General features: G+C 44.5%; 1 protein-coding gene across 1 annotated transcript; it reads right to left on the bottom strand.

Moving 5' to 3' along the window:
* Positions 1–825: 825 nt before the first annotated feature.
* cep135 (centrosomal protein 135) lies at positions 826–18,170 on the bottom strand (the record flags this gene model as incomplete). Its single annotated transcript, XM_080832029.1, has 24 exons — positions 18,102–18,170; positions 17,258–17,406; positions 16,806–16,996; positions 16,326–16,493; positions 15,891–16,120; positions 15,590–15,718; positions 14,645–14,860; positions 14,050–14,115; positions 13,384–13,534; positions 12,533–12,780; positions 12,213–12,368; positions 11,967–12,110; positions 10,031–10,108; positions 9,611–9,762; positions 8,717–8,832; positions 8,417–8,571; positions 6,491–6,546; positions 6,013–6,181; positions 4,957–5,067; positions 3,737–3,922; positions 3,183–3,392; positions 2,601–2,803; positions 1,138–1,242; positions 826–985 (listed from the first exon to the last, which is right to left on the bottom strand). The coding sequence occupies exons 2-24, from the start codon at positions 17,368–17,370 to the stop codon at positions 826–828; spliced, it is 3,513 nt and encodes a 1,170-aa protein (XP_080688155.1). The 5' UTR covers positions 17,371–17,406; positions 18,102–18,170.
* Positions 18,171–20,342: the final 2,172 nt, after the last annotated feature.

The raw sequence follows: 20,342 nt of genomic DNA, 5'->3' as shown, positions 1-20,342 counted from the left end.
AACATGCCGTGGCATAACGTACGGCAACAGATGTTGGATTTGTCATATTATTATTATGCACAGCAGCCACATGTGTAGTATCATTAAAAGCAAGACCCCAAAATATTAGGATCAGTTCACTTAAGACAGACATGTTTACATTGCAAATAAGATAGTACAAATATAGGACTCTTGTTAAAAAAATACATACACATATTCACATCGCGGTAGACAATTAGTGACAGTGCATTGAAAGAGATTCCTTCAAACATATATACATACATAATTAAAAATTCATGTGCAAAGGTGATGGGCTTTAGTAGGCACACAGCATGATTGAGCCATCGCACAGAGCTGAGCTGCTTTTCTGATGGTGCAAGAGAAGAGAGGCCTCTATCACCTCAGGAGTGGGTTTTGGTTGGCCACCAGAATGTTTCTCTCGTATTTGGTTGGGACTATAATGGCTTTGAGGGAGAACTGCTTTAGAAGGCTTCATTTTCACATTCAAGTATACATTTAACTTTCCCTTCATTTCCTGAGGTTTGGTCCCTGGTTTTCACTCTTTGAAGCTCACACTTCTGAGGAAAAAAAGACAGAGAAAAAAAGCGATTATTTAGTTCAATGGGTTCTTTGTGTGCTGTGCTCATTCTGAGTGTGTTCTAGATCATCCAAAATGATTCCAACATCTCTGAAATCTGTCAGCAAGAACAATCCTGGAGTTACAAGACTGCCTGCTCTGGTGTCTGTGGATGTGTATTATAAATGAAGGCTCCTGGGCATCTACCTTGGGACATGTCAACGTGGGCTACTTAGATGGGAGAACTCACTTGTTTGTCTGGGGGCAACTTACTTGTCTGGGGGCTTGTCGGCAGCTCGTTCAGGCGTGCGGAGGATGGAGCGCTCAGGGGAGAGTGGGCGTGGACTCAGTGAGGTACTTAAAGGGGAGGAGCTTCTGAGGGAGGAGAAGGACACACCTTGCCTGCGCATCTCCTGGACTGCCCTCTCCCTAGAGGCCAGGAGGAGTGAGTGTTACTTACATGAATAATAATAATAATTGAACATACATACTGAAGTGAATATTAAGCCATGGACAAAACCGGTCCAGAAGAGTGGTGAGATGGATTGTGGGTAAGCAGAAGGGCTTTCTGGGAAACAAACCTCTCAAATCGCTCGGTGGTCAGCTGTCTCTTCAGAATGTCCATCTCCGTCTGCAGCTGGGACACTTTACCTCGGAGCTGAGAGACTTCCCTGGCATGTCCCACCCTGCTCACACACACACACACACACAGGCTTACACCTCTGAGACTACCACTCAAATACTCACCAATAACCTTTTCTACGAACGTCTACAGAAGGTTTACTAAGAGAAAACATGATAAGTTGGTCAGCAAAGCATTGTTTATCAGTGTCGCCCTATTCTGCACCTCATGATGACAGACTATCATTATGGCTTAAAAATGGAGCGAAGATTGTAAAAACTAATGAGCATCACCACAGCAGCTTTGCCGAAGGCTGGACATGAACTGCATTCGTTATGCAGGACTGGTTCATATATGTGCTGCAGGGTTACTCTGAAATATGATCTAGGGCTCCTGGTCTGATCGTACTACTCGGCCATTGCTTCCAATAACAACTTTAAGCTGAGGGTACTGCCTAGACCACCCGTATGTCTCCATAGCAACCTAAGTATTTGCCATTTCTGTCTAGAGCACACATGTTATTTCACCCAACTGGGTTTACATCCGATCCAACTATATGCGCACTACTCTTTAATTATGCACACAAAAGATGACCTTTTAAACACAGAGATGCACACAGAAGTCTTCCTCTCCTCCTCCCACCACATCACTGCTATTTTGGTGTACGGGGAGAGAAGTCTGAAATATGGTTTGCTCGTTATACATCCCTCCGCTGTAGTTAATCCTCTCAATAGATGTACTTCACTTTCTCTCTGTCTCTCTCTGTTTTTGAAGTCTCCCCAAGTCATTGAGAAACCTACATTACTGTTCAAAAGTTTGGAATCATTTGAGAAATGTCCTTGTTTTTGAATCTAAAAAGTTTTTCTATGCAAATCACCTAAAATGTAATACCAACACAGGTGTCAAGGGCTCATATGCTGCCACCATCACTCCCTTGTTTCAATAGCACATTATGTTATCTAATCCTAAAATGTTTAAAAGGCTAATTTATCATCAGAAAACCTTTGTGCAATTAAGTTTCTGTGGCTGAAGCCTGTTGTGCTGTTTAGGAAAGCAATAAAACCGGCCTTCTTTGGGCTACTTGAGTATCTGCAGCATCAGCACTTGTGTTGTTGATTACGGTCTAAAAAGACATGCACCACAGCACACCTGCACAGAATAGGGCATGCGGTTGCAGTGGAGTCACACTCATCACACTCCACTGCGCTTTTATAATTAGATAAGGTCTGTGTTTTTGTTTCAGAGGTTGCTTGTTTGACTGTATATTTCTTAATCTGCCATAAGGAGCAATGCTCCTAATTTGGTTGTATGCAGAGCCATACCATGTCAATAAAGGCTATTCTAATCTATGTTATTTCTATGCTGGCTTTAGCCATAACCCCTTTACCCCACCATCTTTACCCCTCCTGTTCCCTCTCTTACGTCTTGCTGTCGGCGAGGGCCAGCCGGTCCTTGAGCACCTTGAGCTCGTTCTCCCGCTCGCTGCTGCTCAGGTGCGTCTGGAACTCCTTCTGCCGGGTGGTGGAGAGCAGCGTCTCCAGGTTGCGCACGGTCAGCCGCTCGCTGGCCAGCTGCTTTTTCAGGAGTTCCGCCTCGGAGCGCACGTCCTCCAGCTCCCCCAGCACCTGAGGGGACATGGAGCAACACTCAAAGGTCACTGAGGTCAAGGACAGAGACGAGCACAACACTGCACAGCTCCGTATGTGAGTCTCTGAAGACTGCAGTCTACAGTGGTTGTGTGTTTGAATGGAAAATGGATTGTATGTGTGTGCACACATTAACATGACTGTGGTCTACATTCATTTTGAACTGCTTTTTAAACAGCTCTACTTTTTCTCTGAAGCTCAATGGGTACATTGACCACAGAATGTGTTTGTGGACATATAACTACTTATTAGGGTACCCAACACAACAGTACATGAGTGTGTCAGTGTGTATCTATGCAATTGAAGACGAAGGTGCACTGTGTGTCCAGTGTGTGTGTGTGTGTGTTAGCATGTCTACCCTCTCCAGCTCCATGCTCTTGCCGGTGAGATGGCGTGCGGTGAGCTCCTTGCCGGAGTCCAGCTTGACGCAGAGCTCCCTGACGGCGGCCAAGTCGCCCAACATGTTGGCCTTCTCCCCGCGCGTCGCCTGCAGCTCCTCCTCCAGCCGGGCCATGCCCCGCGCCACGGACGACACCTGAGCCTCGTACGCCTGCAGGGCGCTCATGTGCTGGGGGGGGAGAAGGACACACGACAAACACCACCAGCATTTTAACACGGCTCCAAGGTTAAAGCTACATTGTGTTTATTCATATTTTATATTTATGTCTTGATAGTATTGATATTTGGGTTTACTTTGAAGGGGTGTCAAGAATGCTATGGAGGTTCATGTGGTCAACAGTGCATTTTAAAATGGGATTGAAGGAATAGAAATCCATTCATATTCCCTGAGACAGTATATCAGAACTATATTGGTGACACCATCCACACCATTTCCACTGGCAATACCAGTCCTGGGTTTTCCCTTTAAACATTCTTTAAGTATGCTTAGTAGTTCCCTCCCTCCCTCCTCACCTCTTTTATCTCCCTCTCCTGGTGGCCCACTCTCTCACGGAGGTGCCTGCGCTCCGTGTCAGAGGAGAGCAGCTCCAGGCGGATGGAGTTGGTGACGCCCTCGGCCTGCTGCAGCTGTGACTCCCGCTCCTCCGCCTGTGAGTGGGCCATGCGGAACCGCTCCAGCATCTCACGGCTCTCCAGCTCCTGAAACACAACCCGCAACATCACTGTCACCTAGCCGTCACCGCTAGTGGAACACAACCCGCATTATCACTGTCAGCTAGCCGTCACCGCTAGTGAAGGGGTAAGGGACCGAATCATCACTGTCAGCTAGCCGTCACCGCTAGTGAAGGGTTAAGGGACCGCAACATCACTGTCAGCTAGCCGTCACCGCTAGTGAAGGGGTAAGGGACCGCAACATCACTGTCAGCTAGCCGTCACCGCTAGTGAAGGGGTAAGGGACCGCATCATCACTGTCAGCTAGCTGTCACCGCTAGTGAAGGGGTAAGGGACCGCATCATCACTGTCAGCTAGCTGTCACCGCTAGTGAAGGGGTAAGGGACCGCATCATCACTGTCAGCTAGCCGTCACCGCTAGTGAAGGGGTAAGGGACCGCAACATCACTGTCAGCTAGCCGTCACCGCTAGTGAAGGGGTAAGGGACCGCATCATCACTGTCAGCTAGCCGTCACCGCTAGTGAAGGGGTAAGGGACCACATCATCACTGTCAGCTAGCCGTCACCGATAGTGAAGGGGTAAGGGAGTGGGGAAATGAAATGAGACATCAAAACACATTTGCGCTCTTCCGTCCTTGATTTCAATCCCGTTTTTTCACACAGCCTCATCAACAATGAACATTGAAATGAACTGAGACATCAAAACATATTCACGCTCTTCAGTTATTAAATTCAATTCAATTTCTTCACACAGCCAATTCCCATGGTCATTAAGTTGCCATCCAAATTTTCCAGAATTGAAACCATAAAATAGGGCCTATTTTTCCCATGGCGCGAGCTCCCTTTTCCCTTTGTGACTGTGAACACTCAGCTTTTTCCATTTCGAAATGAAAGCTACTGTTCACACTTTTTCTGCGCAAGGTCATTAAAGTTCCAAAGGAACATACACAGTAGTTGAAAAACACAGTACTATATCATATCAGTGTAAAGGTGCAGTCTCTTTCACAGAAGTTAAGAGCTGAAAATAAAGTTTTTTTTTTATTTTGGTTACTTGTGATCTTACTTTGGCAGCCATGAGGTTCTCTATGCGGGCCACCTCCGAGATGTAGGACTGGACCCTCATCTTCAGCTCATCCTTCTCATGGTAGGCCTCCTCCATCTCGGCATGCACAGCCTGAGCAACACAGAACAGAACACACAGCAATTAGAGGGGGCGGCAGGTGCACAGGGCATCAGGTGATGACTTATTTCCTGTGTGACTCATTGTTCCCTGTGGTTCATTATTACCTGCTTCTCTCTAATCATGGTGACACAGAGAGAGAGAGACAGAGGCACAAATGCATGGGCACAGAAATAGTGCTTCAACACAATCGTACAGACTTGGGGCCTCAATTACCAAGGTTGCTCCCCACAATACAGTTGCGTAAACGGGGGTTTGAGGTCTTTATCTTTCCCTCAACAATTATGCAACAAAGGCTCGTTATAGACGTTAGCATACTCATGATCCATTTTGCACTGGCCATTTATGGATGCACAATTCAACGCAGGTTGGTATTCATAACAAGACAACTGTGACAGGTGTGCACTGCACAGTTTTATAAATTAGAACATTTTCATGCATATCCATCTATTTTCATTTTCAAACATTTAAAAACGTTTCCATGACTCCTCGAGCCACTTAATAAAAGGTCCATGACCTTTCCCAACGTACAAATACACAACATTACGTACTTTACTCCACAGTTTGGGCTGAATTATTGAAATGAAATACACTAGGTCGATTCAAGTGAAAACAGGATCATGCTGCAGAAAATCGCACAATAAACCGCTATCCACGGAAAAGTACAATAACAATTCAATACACCTACATGTCAGCTTTCCAAACCTTACTTTGAATTTACTGAGCGTCATGACTGTTCCAGGATTCTAGGAAAATAGGCTTTTACATTTACATGACTTTTCTAGGACTTTCATGACCAGGGGAGCACTAAAGGTGGCTGGGTCGTCCTGTAGTCACCTATACTTACTCAGGGCGATCTCAGTACATATATACACGGGTGTGTGTGTGTGTGTGTGTTTGCATGTTTGATTGCGAGATGGCGTTCCACAGCCTGCAGACCTGGTTCTCTCTGACCATGGTGGCCAGGTCGTCCTGTAGTCTCCGGTTCTCTCTCAGGGCCACCTCTCGGTCTCGGCCCACTGCTGCCAGCTCCTCCTGAGCGGAGTCCAGCTGCCTGCGCAGGCTGACAATCTCCCGTTCACGGCTGTTCAGCGCCCCCTTCAGCTGGCTGAAGGGATTACAGACACAGACACACACACGGTTGTGGTTTAATGTTGCAAAATCATGTTCTTCACTTCCTAAATAAGTGACACGGTCAGGACATAAATTTCAACATTTCTTCAGCCATTTTTTTTTAATGTTTTTCCAGTTCCTGTCCCTATAAACTTAAGTGCACAAATCACACATTTTATGTCCTAAGTATTGTGACATGTGTTTGGTTATCCTTTTTTCACAATTGAAGAAATAACAGGAGAATTGATAGTCTGTATAAAAATATTATAATATATAATTATAATATAATAATAAACACACTTACTCTAATGAGTTCTCCATATCCGTAACAGTTAGTCTCACTTCCTTTAAGGTCTTGTCCTGCAGGAGTAGAATAACAGAGCAAAAAGTGTTATTCATGCTGTACCACATAGACATTTTTATATACAAGGGTGGCCAAAATTATAAGAACACTAGGCATATTTAAGAGGTTTCAGTTGTTTTTGTAGAATTGGCCATTAAAATACCCTTAAAACTAATGAAATACCTACAAAGTCATCATTATGCTCTATAAACCATAGAATAGAGCTATCATAAGTAGATTTAGGTCAATTTCCGTACAAAAACAAACTAGGCCTATTTCACTGTCAATGTCACACAATCATGTTCCTTCACAGAAGAAGCCAAATTACTTGTTTAATCATTGTCAGGTGTGGTCGTGGTTAAATTGATGGTGATGCAAGAGTCTCAGGACACAGCTTGGTGATTCTTTTGAATGTACAAGGCCTATCTTCCGCATTAAGTGATTGGTAACATAAGGGTTTTGTCACTGAGGCCACACCATCAATTGGTATAGATTCAAAGCCTCTAGAGGCAGTCTTGAAGCAAATGTTGCTCTTTGAACATGGCTAAGGTGAAGAATGAGCTAATGAGTGAGCAACGGGTTCGAATAAAGGCACTTTTAGATGCTGGCTGTAGTTACCGCCACATAGCCAAGGACTTGACATGCAGTCCAATCACTGTAAAATACAGTTTAGACCGCCATGCCACCAGAACCGAAAGGGGAGAGGCTAAAAAAATAAACTGTGTGAAGTGAATCATCTCAGAATTCTCAGTCTTAAGGACTGAAGAAAGACTTCACGAGAATTGGTGACGAGATCAACACCACAATGACTAATGGTTCAATAGTGTTCCCAAGAACTGTGCGTCGGAAACTGTGAGAAAAATTACTTTTTGGCAGAATAGCAGCACAGAAACATTACTGAAAGAGAGGAATAGAGTGAAACGCTTGAAATTTGCAAAAGAACACAAGAAATGGACAAAGAAAGATTGGTATAAAGTGTTGTGGACTGATGAGTCCAGGTTTGAATAGTTTGGCAACAAGCAAAGAATGTAGGCCTATGTTTAACAAAGTGAGGGGGAGAGATATCAAAATGAGTATCTCTGGCCTACAGTTAAACAAGGAAGGGGTTGTATTATGGTGTGGGGTGCCATTTAATCCTTAGGAACAGATGACTTTGGCGAAATTGATGGCATCATGGATAAGAAAGTATACCATAACATTCTGGTGAGGCATGGAGTACCTTCTGGGAGTGGTGTTAATGGGCCTGGATTTATTTTCCAAGAGGACAATGACCCTAAACATTCTTGTAACTGTGCCAGTACGACCTGTGACAGAAGGAATCTTCTGGAACATTGAAAATTATGGACCGGCCCCCTCAAAGTCTGAACCTCAAACCCATCAAGCAAATCTGGGGCGAGTTGGAAAATAAACTGGACAGATCTATTGTACATTCAAAGGAAAGCCTTTGGCTTGAGTTGCAAAAGGCATCGGATAACATTAGTGTTGAAGTTCTCAAGAAATATATTGACTATGCCAGAGAGATGTGCTGCTGTAATTTTTGCCAAAGGTGGGCGTACCAAATATTAGAGTTAAAAGTGGATAAAAACAGTAGGAATCACTTCATCTGATATTTGTTGTGCTCAGAACAACCATCTGCATGTTTCATTTACATTATGAAATTAAATAATGTTTTGGAGACAAAAAAAAGGTCAATATTCTCAGATCTGTAAGGTGTAATTTTGGCCACCACTGTACATATATATAATACACACATACATGCATCCACACACACACATATATAAACACACATATCATTTACATATATGAAGCAAACACTTTTATCCAAAGGGCCTTAGAGTATAGTACAGAGCAGACACACATTTCCATATGTGCTCATTGGGCCAATACCTTGCTGTGCAGCTCCTCCTGCAGCAGAGCCATGGTCTCAGTCTTCTGGTCCACGGTGTCCTGCAGCGCATCCTTCTCCCGGTCCAGAGCTGCCAACGCTGTCTGCAGCACACTCACATCATCCTTCACAGACGAACCCTGGTGACTGAGATCACCTGGACACACACACACACACACACACACGCAACACACACAGACACACAACGAACACTGTTTAGTTTAGTAACTTTTAAAAGACGTGTGAGGCCAAACAAGAGGCCTAACAGACACTGCTCAGATCTGTGATGCTAAAGCACGCACTGATACGCTCCTCCAGTCTCTCGATCTTCTGATGGGCAGCCTGCACTTCACTTGTTTTCACTGACAGCCTGTGCTGAACGTCAGAAAGAGACTGCTCCATCTGCTCCTGCAGTAGCCTGAAAACACACACACACACACACAGACACACACACACACACACACACGCGCACACACATAAACACACATTATTAGTGGCATACAGACAATGTTTATATAAGCCCTTACTTATGCAGACACTTACCTGGCATCTATTCTGATCATAAATATTACATGATTATTAAACCTTAACATGTCACTGTTAGCATGTTGACCTCAAAGTCACTGTCATCGCTTAGTAAACTTATGTGCTTTTCTTTTTTCACCATTTCTCCTGTCTCGCTACTATTCTTCACCTTCTTCACATAAGAGGTGTTATGTTGTGTACTCCTCAACAACATCTGTCTGTAGTGACTTGTGCATGTCATCTCACATTTGATCAGAGTTCACATTTGTGTGTGTCATTTGTGGGCTCATGAAACACAGCCAAGAGGAGATCCCATCAAGTTGCATTCAAAAAAACTATTTGTAACCATGGCCTACGTCAGGAACACACACACACACACACACACACACACACACACACACAACAAACAAACAAACAAACAAACAAACAAACACACGCACACAGAAATGCACCCTAGTGGCCCCAGCACTCTCGCTCGCTCGCTCTCTCTCTCTCACACACACAAACACACACACACACACACACACACACACATGCCTGAGTGCCTCCAACTCTCTCACACACACACACACACACACACATGCCCGAGTGCCTCCAACTCTCTCACACACACACACACACAAACAAACATACACCTGACCCCCCCCCCCCCCCCCCCCTTTTTCACACACCTGAGTGCCCCACTCTCAGCCCTCTGCTGGGCGGTCTCCTCTGCACTCTGCACCATGACGGAGGTACGGGCACTCAGCTCTGCCTCCACGGTCTCCGCCCTCTGCTTCAGCATGCTCGCTTGAACACGCAGGTCCATGCGCTCACGCTCCAGCTGCAACCCACACACACACACACACACACACACACACACACACACACACACACACACACACACACACACACACACACACACACACACACACACACACACACACACACACACACACACACACACACACACACACACACAACTGAGTATTGTATGGAACAGTGGCTGTTGCTGGACAGTTTACACTACTTACTGTATGAGTTAGAGAACTGATTATGTTACAGCAATATCAGCATGGCATATAAAGTTATATAATATAACTAAATATTACGGTTTGTATGGTGCTCTCCAGGTCCAGTATCCTCCTCTCCTCCTGTTCTCTGTCTGTCAAAGCAGTCGTCTGGGCAACCTGTACAATTTGACAAAGATTAGCTACACAGCAAAATGGAATTCATCACGCTTTTGAGACACGTCAAATTTTGGAAATCATTTACAGAATTGTACAGTGCCCTCCACAATTATTGGCACCCCTATCGAATATGAGCAAAACAGGCTATGAAAAAATATGTCTTTGCTGTTTATCCTCTCAGTCTTTCACTCTAAAAATACATAAAAATCTTACCTTTTCATTGAAGTAAAATTATTAAAAGAAAAAAAAAAATTGACCTTAAATAAAGATTTTTTTCCCAAAACATGTGTGCCACAATTATTGGCACCCCTTAATGTTATGTTTTGTGCAGCCTCCATTTGCCAAGATAATAGCTCTAAGTCTTCTACTTTAATGCGTGATGAGGTTGGTGAACTCATGGCACGGAATCTGAGACCATTCCTACATGCAGATCATTCAGAATCTGAGGTCAACGTTTCTAGACTTGGCTACAGCTCATCCCACAGATTTTCTATGGGGTTTAGGTCAGGGGACTGTGATGGCCATGGCAAAACCTTTATTCTGTGGTCGGTGAATCATTTTTGTGTTGATTTTGAGGCGTGCATTGGATCATTGTCCTGCTGGAAGGTCCAACCACGGCCCATTTTAAGGCTTACTGGAGGGGGCTGTTAGGTTTTCATTTAATATCTGCTGTTATTTGATGGAGTCCATGATACCATGTATCCTAACAAGATGTCCAGGGCCTTTGGAAGAAAAACATCCCAACAACATCAAAGATCCGCCACCATAATTCACATTGGGTATGGGGTGCATTTCTATGGCTATCTTTTTGTCTACACCAAACCCACCTTTGATGTTTGTTGCCCAAAAGCTCTATTTTGGTCTCATCTGACCATATAACTCGGTCCCATTGAAAGTCTGACTGTAGGCGCTATAGTTTGTTGTTTATTGACAGCAGAGGTTTTTTTCTGGCAACCCTCCAAAACAACTTGTGGTGATGTAGGTGGCATCTTATGGTAGTTTTGGAGACTTTCTGACCCCAAGACTCAACTAACCTCTACAATTCTACAGCTGTGATCCTTGGAGATTATCATGCCAGTAGAACCATCCCCCTCACGGTGCGTGGGGTCAATGTACAGACACGTCCTCTTCCAGGCTGATTCTTAACATCTCCTGTCGCTTTAAACTTCTGAATTATTTCCATGATAGTGGAAATGGGTATTTTCAACTGTTTAGATATTTTCTTGTGTCCATTTCTTGATTTGTGCAGTGCTTTTCGTCGCACATCCTCACTGTGTTATTTGGGACTTTCCCACAGTGATGAATGACTAATGGAATTTGGCCTGTGTCACCTCATATTTGTACGCCAGTGGAACTGGAAGTCATGGTTGGCCTCATAAGAGTTCCTTATCAAATAGGTGAACTTAAAAATTTAAAACATGACTGGAAATATACTTCAGTTAGATTTTAATTAAAGATTTTCTAGGGGTGCCAATAATTGTGGCACACATGTTTTGGGGGGAAATATTTATTTAATGTCAACAGTTTTTTTTTTCTTTCACTAATTTTACTTCAATGAAAAGGTAAGATTTTTGTGAATATTTTGAGTGAAAGACCAAAATGATAAACAGCAAAGACCAATTTTTGTATAGCCTGTTTAGATCATATTCACTAGGGGTGCCAATATTTGTGGAGGGCACTGTAGGCAGATATGCTGATATTGTCATGCTTTTTTGAATCCACATTTTACACTTCAGTGTCTCTGAATTGGCAACAAAAAAAAAAATCTTAGAAGGTTATTGATGCAAAAATCCTTCCAATTAAAATGATACTGTAATTATATTTGACTGAGTGAACATCCTTAACACCAAAAACCCACCTTGAGTCTCTCCCTTAGAGTTTCTCTCTCTGAAGTCATCCTCTGGAGTTCAGCGTCCGCCTGCTCCCTCTCCTCTCTCAGCCTCTGCTGCAGCTCTGGAGAGGCACCTACCTCTCTCCGTGCACGCCTGAGCTCCTCCTGAAGCTACACACACACACACACACACACACACACACACCTAATGTTACATCTGGATAATGTTCTGAGCTGGTTTGTCCGGGTGGCATTTGAACTGCCCTCCCTCACCTGTTGGCACTGTGCACTGAGCTGGTCTCTCTCTGAGGTCAGAGCTTTGACCTTCATCTGGATGTCCTCCATGTGTTTCTCAAAGCCCAGAAGAACAGCCTGCAGGTTGTCTCTCTCCTTCACCACTAGAGATATGTCTGCCTCCCCACTGTCCCCCTGGACACACACGCGCACACAAGCGCACACACAAACAAGACTTTCGATAAAGCGTCTGCCAGATGACTAAAAGTAAAGAAAGCACTTTCTGAAAGACTTTTGCAGTACTGTTTTTATATTGGATATCGCTTTCCTACATGTGTGCGTATTTAAATGACTCTTACCCGTCCATGCCAACCTCCCCTTGTTCTGGGGCTTCTGCCCCTGACTGGGCTGAGGGAGGGGCTTTGGCTGGCCACTCCGCCGCCCCCGCGGGTCCTGCGGTACCTCTCGGCTTCCTGCCTGTAGTAGTCCCTCTCCTCCTCCAGGCTCTTGACGAAGGCGTCCAGGCGGGAGGGCGAGCGGTCCTTCCCCTTCCCACAGACGCCGTAGCGCAGGCGCATCCTCTCTAGCTCAAGCACCAGCTCCTTCTCTGGACACCGGAACGACAACAATAATAATATTAATTATTAATTATTCATCACATCATTTATAAAGCCTTTACAGCTGTATGTCACGAAACCAAAAAAAAAAAACAGATAGAACCAAGAAACAACAACTATGGTGACACTATAGAATCTAACACAGGGGAAGTTCCAAGTTCAGCTAAGATAGACAAAACATTGTGACTCTGTTTAGATGTTGTATCAATTATTACCAGGATTCATCTGAACAGCATTACTTCCAGCATCCCATGTTCTCATAGTAGAAAGCTTCTAGAAGCTACAATATGTCTTCATATTAACATACACACAGAGGGTGCTATGATGTATGCTGTATGCTCCCAGTCCTTCCATTCCTACATTCCCAATCATATTCACCAGGTACATACATCCTTAACACAGCGCGGAGCCTGGAAAACTGTACTCTGGACAGAAGTCTGGGTAGAACCTAAGTAATTTCCTATAAATGAAGAGGCAAACTGATTTTTTTTTTAAGTCAGTACACCTGCAAGATAAACCACGGCCACTAGACAGCTACAGGTGTCAAGACATATGTACAGGGGGTGGGGGTGGGGAGGGGCTCCACAGCTCACCAGCAAGGGTCATTTTCTCCAGTTTGTCCTGAAGCCTCCTCTTCTCCTCCTCCAGGAAATTCAGCAAGCCCTCCATCTTCTCGTTCTGCTCCCTGGTGTCGGCCAGCTGGTCGCTAACCCGGTCTTTATCGTGCTCACCCTCCAGTAAGTCCTGCAACAGCCAATCACAGCACTTAGGTTCCGTGCCAACACTCGCGTTAGCCAATCAGGAAGCGGCAGACTGTCAGCCCAGCGGAGACGGGCCGTAAGTGAGGTTAAACAAAGCCATTGCTCAGATTAGCCAATAAGATGCTTTAACAGGGAATTCCACCCAAACGCTACTTGAAAAAATGACTAAGACTACAAAACAAAAGACTAAAAAATTCCACATAAATCATTAGGACATTATTAATAAATATACTAATGTGTTTATTTCAAGCATAGCATACTATAAGGGTACACACCCTTTTCTTCATCATATTCTCACCTCTGATATGACCGCTAGTATAAGACACACATATGTGGGCAGTGTCTTTTAATCCCAATATCCTCATCTCTTACATCTCTTCCCTCTGATACTATTGAGAGCTCTGTGTTGACAAGGCCCGTGTGGACAGATGGTGCATTTCACACACCATTTAACATGACAGCATCTGAGCAGCAGGATGCCGGTGGACACAGACGTACCCTCTTCAGCTTGGAGACGACTTTCTCCAGGTCTTCCATCACGCCCTGCTGCCTCTGTATCTCATCCTGAAGGGAGGAGACAAAAAAAATGTCAGCAGGAGTTCCGGTGCATGTACACCTGTCCACAATGCTCTTATCCACAGGAGAGGGTCAAAAACTAACACTTGAATGAAAACGGCGGTGTCTGAAATAACACTGTGAGAAACCCAGTGCCAACGAAGACTGCTAGGCTTGGTGCTCTCAAGGGCATTTCTTATCTAACTGTAAGCTTTAGTTAACCATGGGCCAAAAAAGGTACTTAAGTTCAAATAAAACTTTAAAATATTAAAATGACAACCAATATTTCCCTTGTGACACATTTATAACAGTTCTCCTTACCTCATCTGGAACCCAATAAGAGATGAGTCATGCATACATTCATTTGTGTGATACTGTGTGTATTGTTCTTATTTTGTGAAATCCAACAACATATTGTAAATAAAGAAATAAATAAAAGAAAATAAACACTATAGTCTCTATAGGTCATTTATTTACGCTAAGGATTATAAAAATCACTCTTCTTCCCTTCCTTCATTCCATGCCCCCAGGAGGTTACCTTGGCGTCCTGCAGTTCCATGTCGGCCGTCTCCAGCACCAGCTCCTTGTCCTTCTCCAGCTGCTGGGCCAGCTGGTCGATTTGGGTCAGCTCCTGGCACAGCTCCTGGTTGCGCACACTCAGGTTAGCTGCCTCGGTGCTGGCGTTCACCTTCCTCTGCTGGAGACCCTGCACTTTCTGCTCCAGGGTGCGGTTGGTCTCCTGTAGGTACTCTATCTGAAAGGCCCCCCAATGGAGAGCAGAGACGAATAGCTATTAGTGCTTACAGCCTGTGAAGCTAGTCTTTCTGCAGTCTGTTGCATGTTTATCCGAAGGGACTCACCACTGAGAAACAACATCAATTTCCAGTAAGTTAGGAGACTTTTTGAAGTAAGCAAAAGCACTTATTTAGTCAATCTGACAAAGTGCCAAATGTCCAGTGAGTGAAAGACTGTTAGGTAAGTTAGGGGTGTTACAAGTGATATTGCAAGTCTTGTTTATCAACTACCTTCAGGCAGAAGCCATCATGCAAGCCACTCTTTCCTGCCATTAGGGGCAGCTGGGTGTTCTGTATTTTGTACAAGGCCACTCTGACAAGCAGCCAGGTGGAGCCAGACCTCAGCCTCCATCTCCTGGGCAGTTGCCATTCTGATGTCCACCACTAGATGGCGCTGTATGCCAACAGCTCCAACAGGGGTATGTAGCGAGATTACAGCGACTTTGGCTGGCCTGCCAGCATGCGTGTTGAGAGTGTGGCACTGGACTGCACACTGAATGAGCCCTCAGAAGGCCATGTGTGATAAGCAAAAGGGGAGGCTTCAGTTCCCCTGGCTTCACATGTGCTGCCAACAAGCTGCTTAATAATACCCTCTGTGTCAGCTGAAAGTTCAAATCCATTCCGCTGCCAGTTCGCGCTGAGCTTACAGACGTACTGTACGCAAAGGCGCATAAACACCAAGTTGGTACCTGCAGGTTGAGGTGAGCGATGAGCTTCTCGTTGCTGATGTTCTGGGACTCCAGGGAAATGACATCATAAGGACGGCCTCCATCCAGGGCACGATTCAGACGCTCAATCTCTTTGTCCCGCTCCTCCACCTGTTATAGTATAGTAGTAGTAAATAACAGCCAGTCCAATTACTATTTCTGGTAAGTACGTGTGTGTGTGTGTGACTATAATTCCATTTAGTTACATAATACTACAAGGCAGTAGTACAACATCATTCAGAATATTTTATAAACATTTTGTGGAGTGTGTTAAACTGCATACCTGTGCGTTTAGGTGTTTAATTCCCGCATGCGTTCTCTCCAGGTCTACCTGGAGCTTGGTGACATCCTGCTGCAGTTCCTGGATACGGTCATCAGCAACCTGCAGTAGGTCAGCGATGTACGGGTCATCCGGCTGCGGCACCACTGCTATGGTGGGGCCAGAGGAGGACGGCAGGAGCTCGTCGATCTGCATCCGCTGCCGCCTGAAAGGAATGTTTCGCTTCTTTCCTCCTGTCCAATCACAACGCTTTGAGTCAGTCCCCTTCTAACGGTGAGATAGAGCTTATGGCAGAGCATTCCGTACACAAAGTACTAACAATGACATATTTTGACTTTATATGCATCTGGTAGAACTACACGAGTAGTTAGTGAGGCTAAAAAGCATCAGTAAATGGCTTAATTTGGCTGCTTGTGTTGTGAGGGTAAGCAGGCAGACCTGGTGTTTGCACCACGGCCTGCATGTTCTTTTCCTGCAGCTGCTGAATGCGTTCGGTCTTGGCCATGTTCTCCTTCTCCAGAGAGCGCACCTTGTGCACGTACTGGTTGTTGAGGAATTTCAGGTCTGATGTCTCATGGTCGAGCTTTCTTATGTAGGCCTTCAGCTCTGTGAGGGAGAAGCTCTGTGTAAGACCCACATGACCTCAATCCCAAAACGATTTGTAATACAAATGCATTACAGTACTGCCTGATGTAAAGTACAGCAGGCCTTCAACGATCATGAAAAGGCACTCGCCACAGTTTTGAGGTTTTCATTAGGAAAAGGCACCACGTATCTACAAACTTAGCTAGCTACCATTCCCAAGTTACAATGATGACTGAATGATTCATAAATTAAAATAATGATATGATTGCAAGGATGGCTGATTCTGGAACAGTAGGCTTGATTGTTGTTAAAAGTGGTTGAGGTGTTAACTACCTCTACTGAGCCTGTCCTTGTCCTCTTTGAGCTTCAGAAGCCCCAGGTGAAGCTCATTGTTCTCCCGCACAAGGCGTGCATTTTCGGTTTTGTAGGGCTCCAAAAGAGAGTCAAGATTTCGACTCTCCTTTTCAGTCTTGCCAGCAGAGAGCTTGGCATTGCGCAAACTCTCTGTGGTGTGCACCAGGTCACTAGAAGAGAAGAGCGAGTCATTTGGAAAGATTTAAGACAATTAACTTCACTCTATGGACATGCAAACACATGGTTAACTGCATGAGGGTGGCACATTGTGGAGACATCAATCCACAGCATTTACACAGAAATAAATGACACATAGTTAGTGTCTGTGAGCCTGCCATAAAAACAGTGGCCTTGCAGAACAGCGTTTTATTGACTAATTAGCAAGAAATGTTGGTACCTGGTACTGTGTGAAGTGGCAAGATATAACTTACCTGAAAAGTTTCTCAACCAGAGGCAAAGTATCGATTCCCAGCGGCTGCCTGTATCCAAGCTGATCTAGCCGTTTCCTTAGATTGACAAATTTCCTCTCGGCAGTGGTACTCATGGCTACTGGACAGTCAGTTCAATCAATTCAGCACTTCTGTTAACATGTTAGAAGTTGTGTCAACACAGCTAGACACAGCAAGTGGTTAAATTACTTTAATGTGAATTGCTGTGGCAGCAAACGTTATTAGGCCAAAACCTAATATCGTAAAATCTTGTCTCTTGTCATCTTACAATATGTATGTCACCCTGTCGCCATCACTTACTCAATCGTACTTTGCCTCCCCTAAACATTAATGACAGCCCAGAAAAAGCAAGATGGCATTTTGTTAGCCAACCTGTCGCTTGAAGAGTGAGAAAAGAAATCCATCGCTCGCTAGCTTTAACAAGAGCCCCACATTTGAGTAAAACGGCATTAACTAAGTTAGTTAACACTGGCTAACTTTCTAATCGTAACTCAAGTGACAATTGTATCGACCTGAATAGCGAACTTTGGCGTAGATAGCTTAGCTAAAGGGGACGTTAGCAACCTCTAATAATTTCTAGCATAGGATGCCAACCAAGCTAACAGATAAGCTTTTGTTTACATGGCAGGCTAACGTCACTTTTGTCAGCTCGCATACATAGATAGCTAGTTGGTGTTACTGTCTGCATTGCATTTGTTACTCACGAAACTGGTTACTCACGATACAGTTGTGTCATAGAAAGGAAAGCTGTATAAGCTGTCTTTTCGTCACGTTTCTACACTGTTGGTATTTCATACAAACGAACGTGACAAAGGATAGCACTTACTTGAAATTCCTCGGCCTGCCCTTGCTAGCTTCCGAGGCAATGAAAACTTAAACTTGTGTCTGTTGTAAAGTCAGCCCCTTTGCAACATCACCTGCCAATCTAGCTAACATAGTAAAAACGGCAGGCACTGTTTGAGTAACTTTTGCTGCTTAGCTTATGGTCTGGGTTTGGTTTCTGTCACTAGCTGTGTTGTTAGTCGTTGGAGGAGAGCATTAAGGTTAGGCGGTAAAGATGTTTGAAAATGGCGCCCAAGCAAACCCCGTGTGTACCACCATATCTCCATGGAGATGGCTTCTAAAGGGTCCTGGGATGCTAGATTAGGAGTAACGAGGTTAACGTTTCAGACATTTTGATTCTGATTAAAAATATATACTACACAATCAGTAAACGCGCCCGGCGCCCAACACTTCTTACATGTTTTGCAAAGTAAAAGCAGCATTAAGGAGTTCTGTTCCAAAACTAGCAAGCTAACTACTTAAAAGGCATGCAAAAACCTTGCAAACACAACCAACAGCCTAGTTGACACTGATATAAGCTTGCCAACACACTGGTGTCTTTTGGCAGTATAGCTTTTCACTTTAACACCAAACATTCTCAAAGTTAACATCGTGAAGCGTTGGCTGATGGCGCCTCCTCGCGGACACTATCCAAAGGGTTGTAAAAAAAAAAAAAAGTGTTGCTTTCCCCTACCCCATGCAGTACCAGAACTAAACATATCTTTATTTGATTGTATGCATTTCTCTTCTCGAGCACAGGTTACAGCCTAGCCCTCCGGAAATCCCCAGGGAAAATAAAAGATGGCACTAGTTCTGTGGCTCATGGGTCCTGTCTTGTGACCTAGGCATACCTAATGTTGACACTAAATACAGCTTCTCATGCCAAAGCGCACGCTTGAAACAGCCAATAATCGACCAATCTGGTTTTACGCAAGAAAACAACAAAATACAATATGTAGGCTATCTTAACCCTCAACGTCCTGTACATTTTATTTAGTTATACAACCTTGCATAACAGTTGTATCAAATCAAACATTTAGTCTGATTGTAGGCGTCATATTGATATTAATAAAAAAAATCATAGTAGGCTAATCTGTCCATAATTTAAGAAAATGTTGTGATGATGTGCTGATATGACTAGCATATCCTACTCTATCTGCGCATATCAACATCAAAGGCCTACAACTGAAAGCCTATTCCCTTAAATTTAATTCCAGGGAAAGGTATACAGCCTAACTGACAGCAGGCTTAAAATAGTTCGATTACTGATCACTATTCGGAGGAGGCTGGCACCGGCAGCTTTGTGCAAGCGAGTGATTTTGCTGTCTGCGTGCAGAAGATTTCTTTGCCAAAAGCGGCCTCATCAGCCACACCCTCCCCGGCTCACGTGCAGCTGTGCGGGAAGCGGAGCCACCTCGCGGCAGTCGGCGCTCTGGACGACTGCTCAGTGCTCATGCATGCTTGTCCGTCGGTTGGCAGGAGAGCGAGCGCTCGCAGCATCAGCAACACACAAAGGAGGTCGGAAGCTGCGCGTGAATGGGGAGAGCCGCCGGTTGCAAGACGCTTAGGAACACCTCATCAGACTTAAGATCTTCAAGGTGGTAGGGGTCTATTGTTTGTTTTATTCTAAGTAATCTGATGATGGCTTTGATTGTAAAATTGACCTTGCCATGGAAGACTATTTTATGTTCTGCATGAGAACAAGGGAATTGTGCATTTTCCACAGACGCGCTGCAGGACGGCAATGATGATCGATGTGTGAATTGACATTTTACCTTATGCATTGTACTGCTCTTGTAAAAATAGGCAAATTCTCCCTGCAGCCTTTTAAATATGATTTTCAGATTAGCCTGCATAGCCTATACTGTGTTGTCTAGCCTTTATGATCGACATTTTTCACCAAACATCTGGCTCAGGTTCTGCCATTATGCTGATTTGATGCGTCTACAATAAAATTGCCTTTAATTAGGCTATAAGCTATTCTAGCAGTGTTGCGATTCAGCCATGTTTTCCCGTTTTCACCGATAATGCCAACGTAGAAAATGCTTGGTTGTGGGTATTATATGTTGCCCCCTCAGCCATCGTGTCGCCGACACCCCCATGCTCTCACGGGTATCACTGGCTGCATTTTCTTCATAACGTAGCCATAAGCTAACTTTGACACAGTGCATGCTGTTGTTTCAAAGATGTGAGCAGGAACATCATGCTTTTCAGACCAGGCTTGGATTTCATTGCATGTCTGTCA

The sequence above is a fragment of the Sprattus sprattus genome (genome assembly GCF_963457725.1).
Source record: "Sprattus sprattus genome assembly, chromosome: 2".
Classification (NCBI taxonomy): Eukaryota; Metazoa; Chordata; class Actinopteri; order Clupeiformes; family Clupeidae; genus Sprattus; species Sprattus sprattus.
The sequence above is the reverse complement of the archived record's forward strand: the minus strand, read 5'-3'. Positions and strand labels throughout refer to the sequence as shown.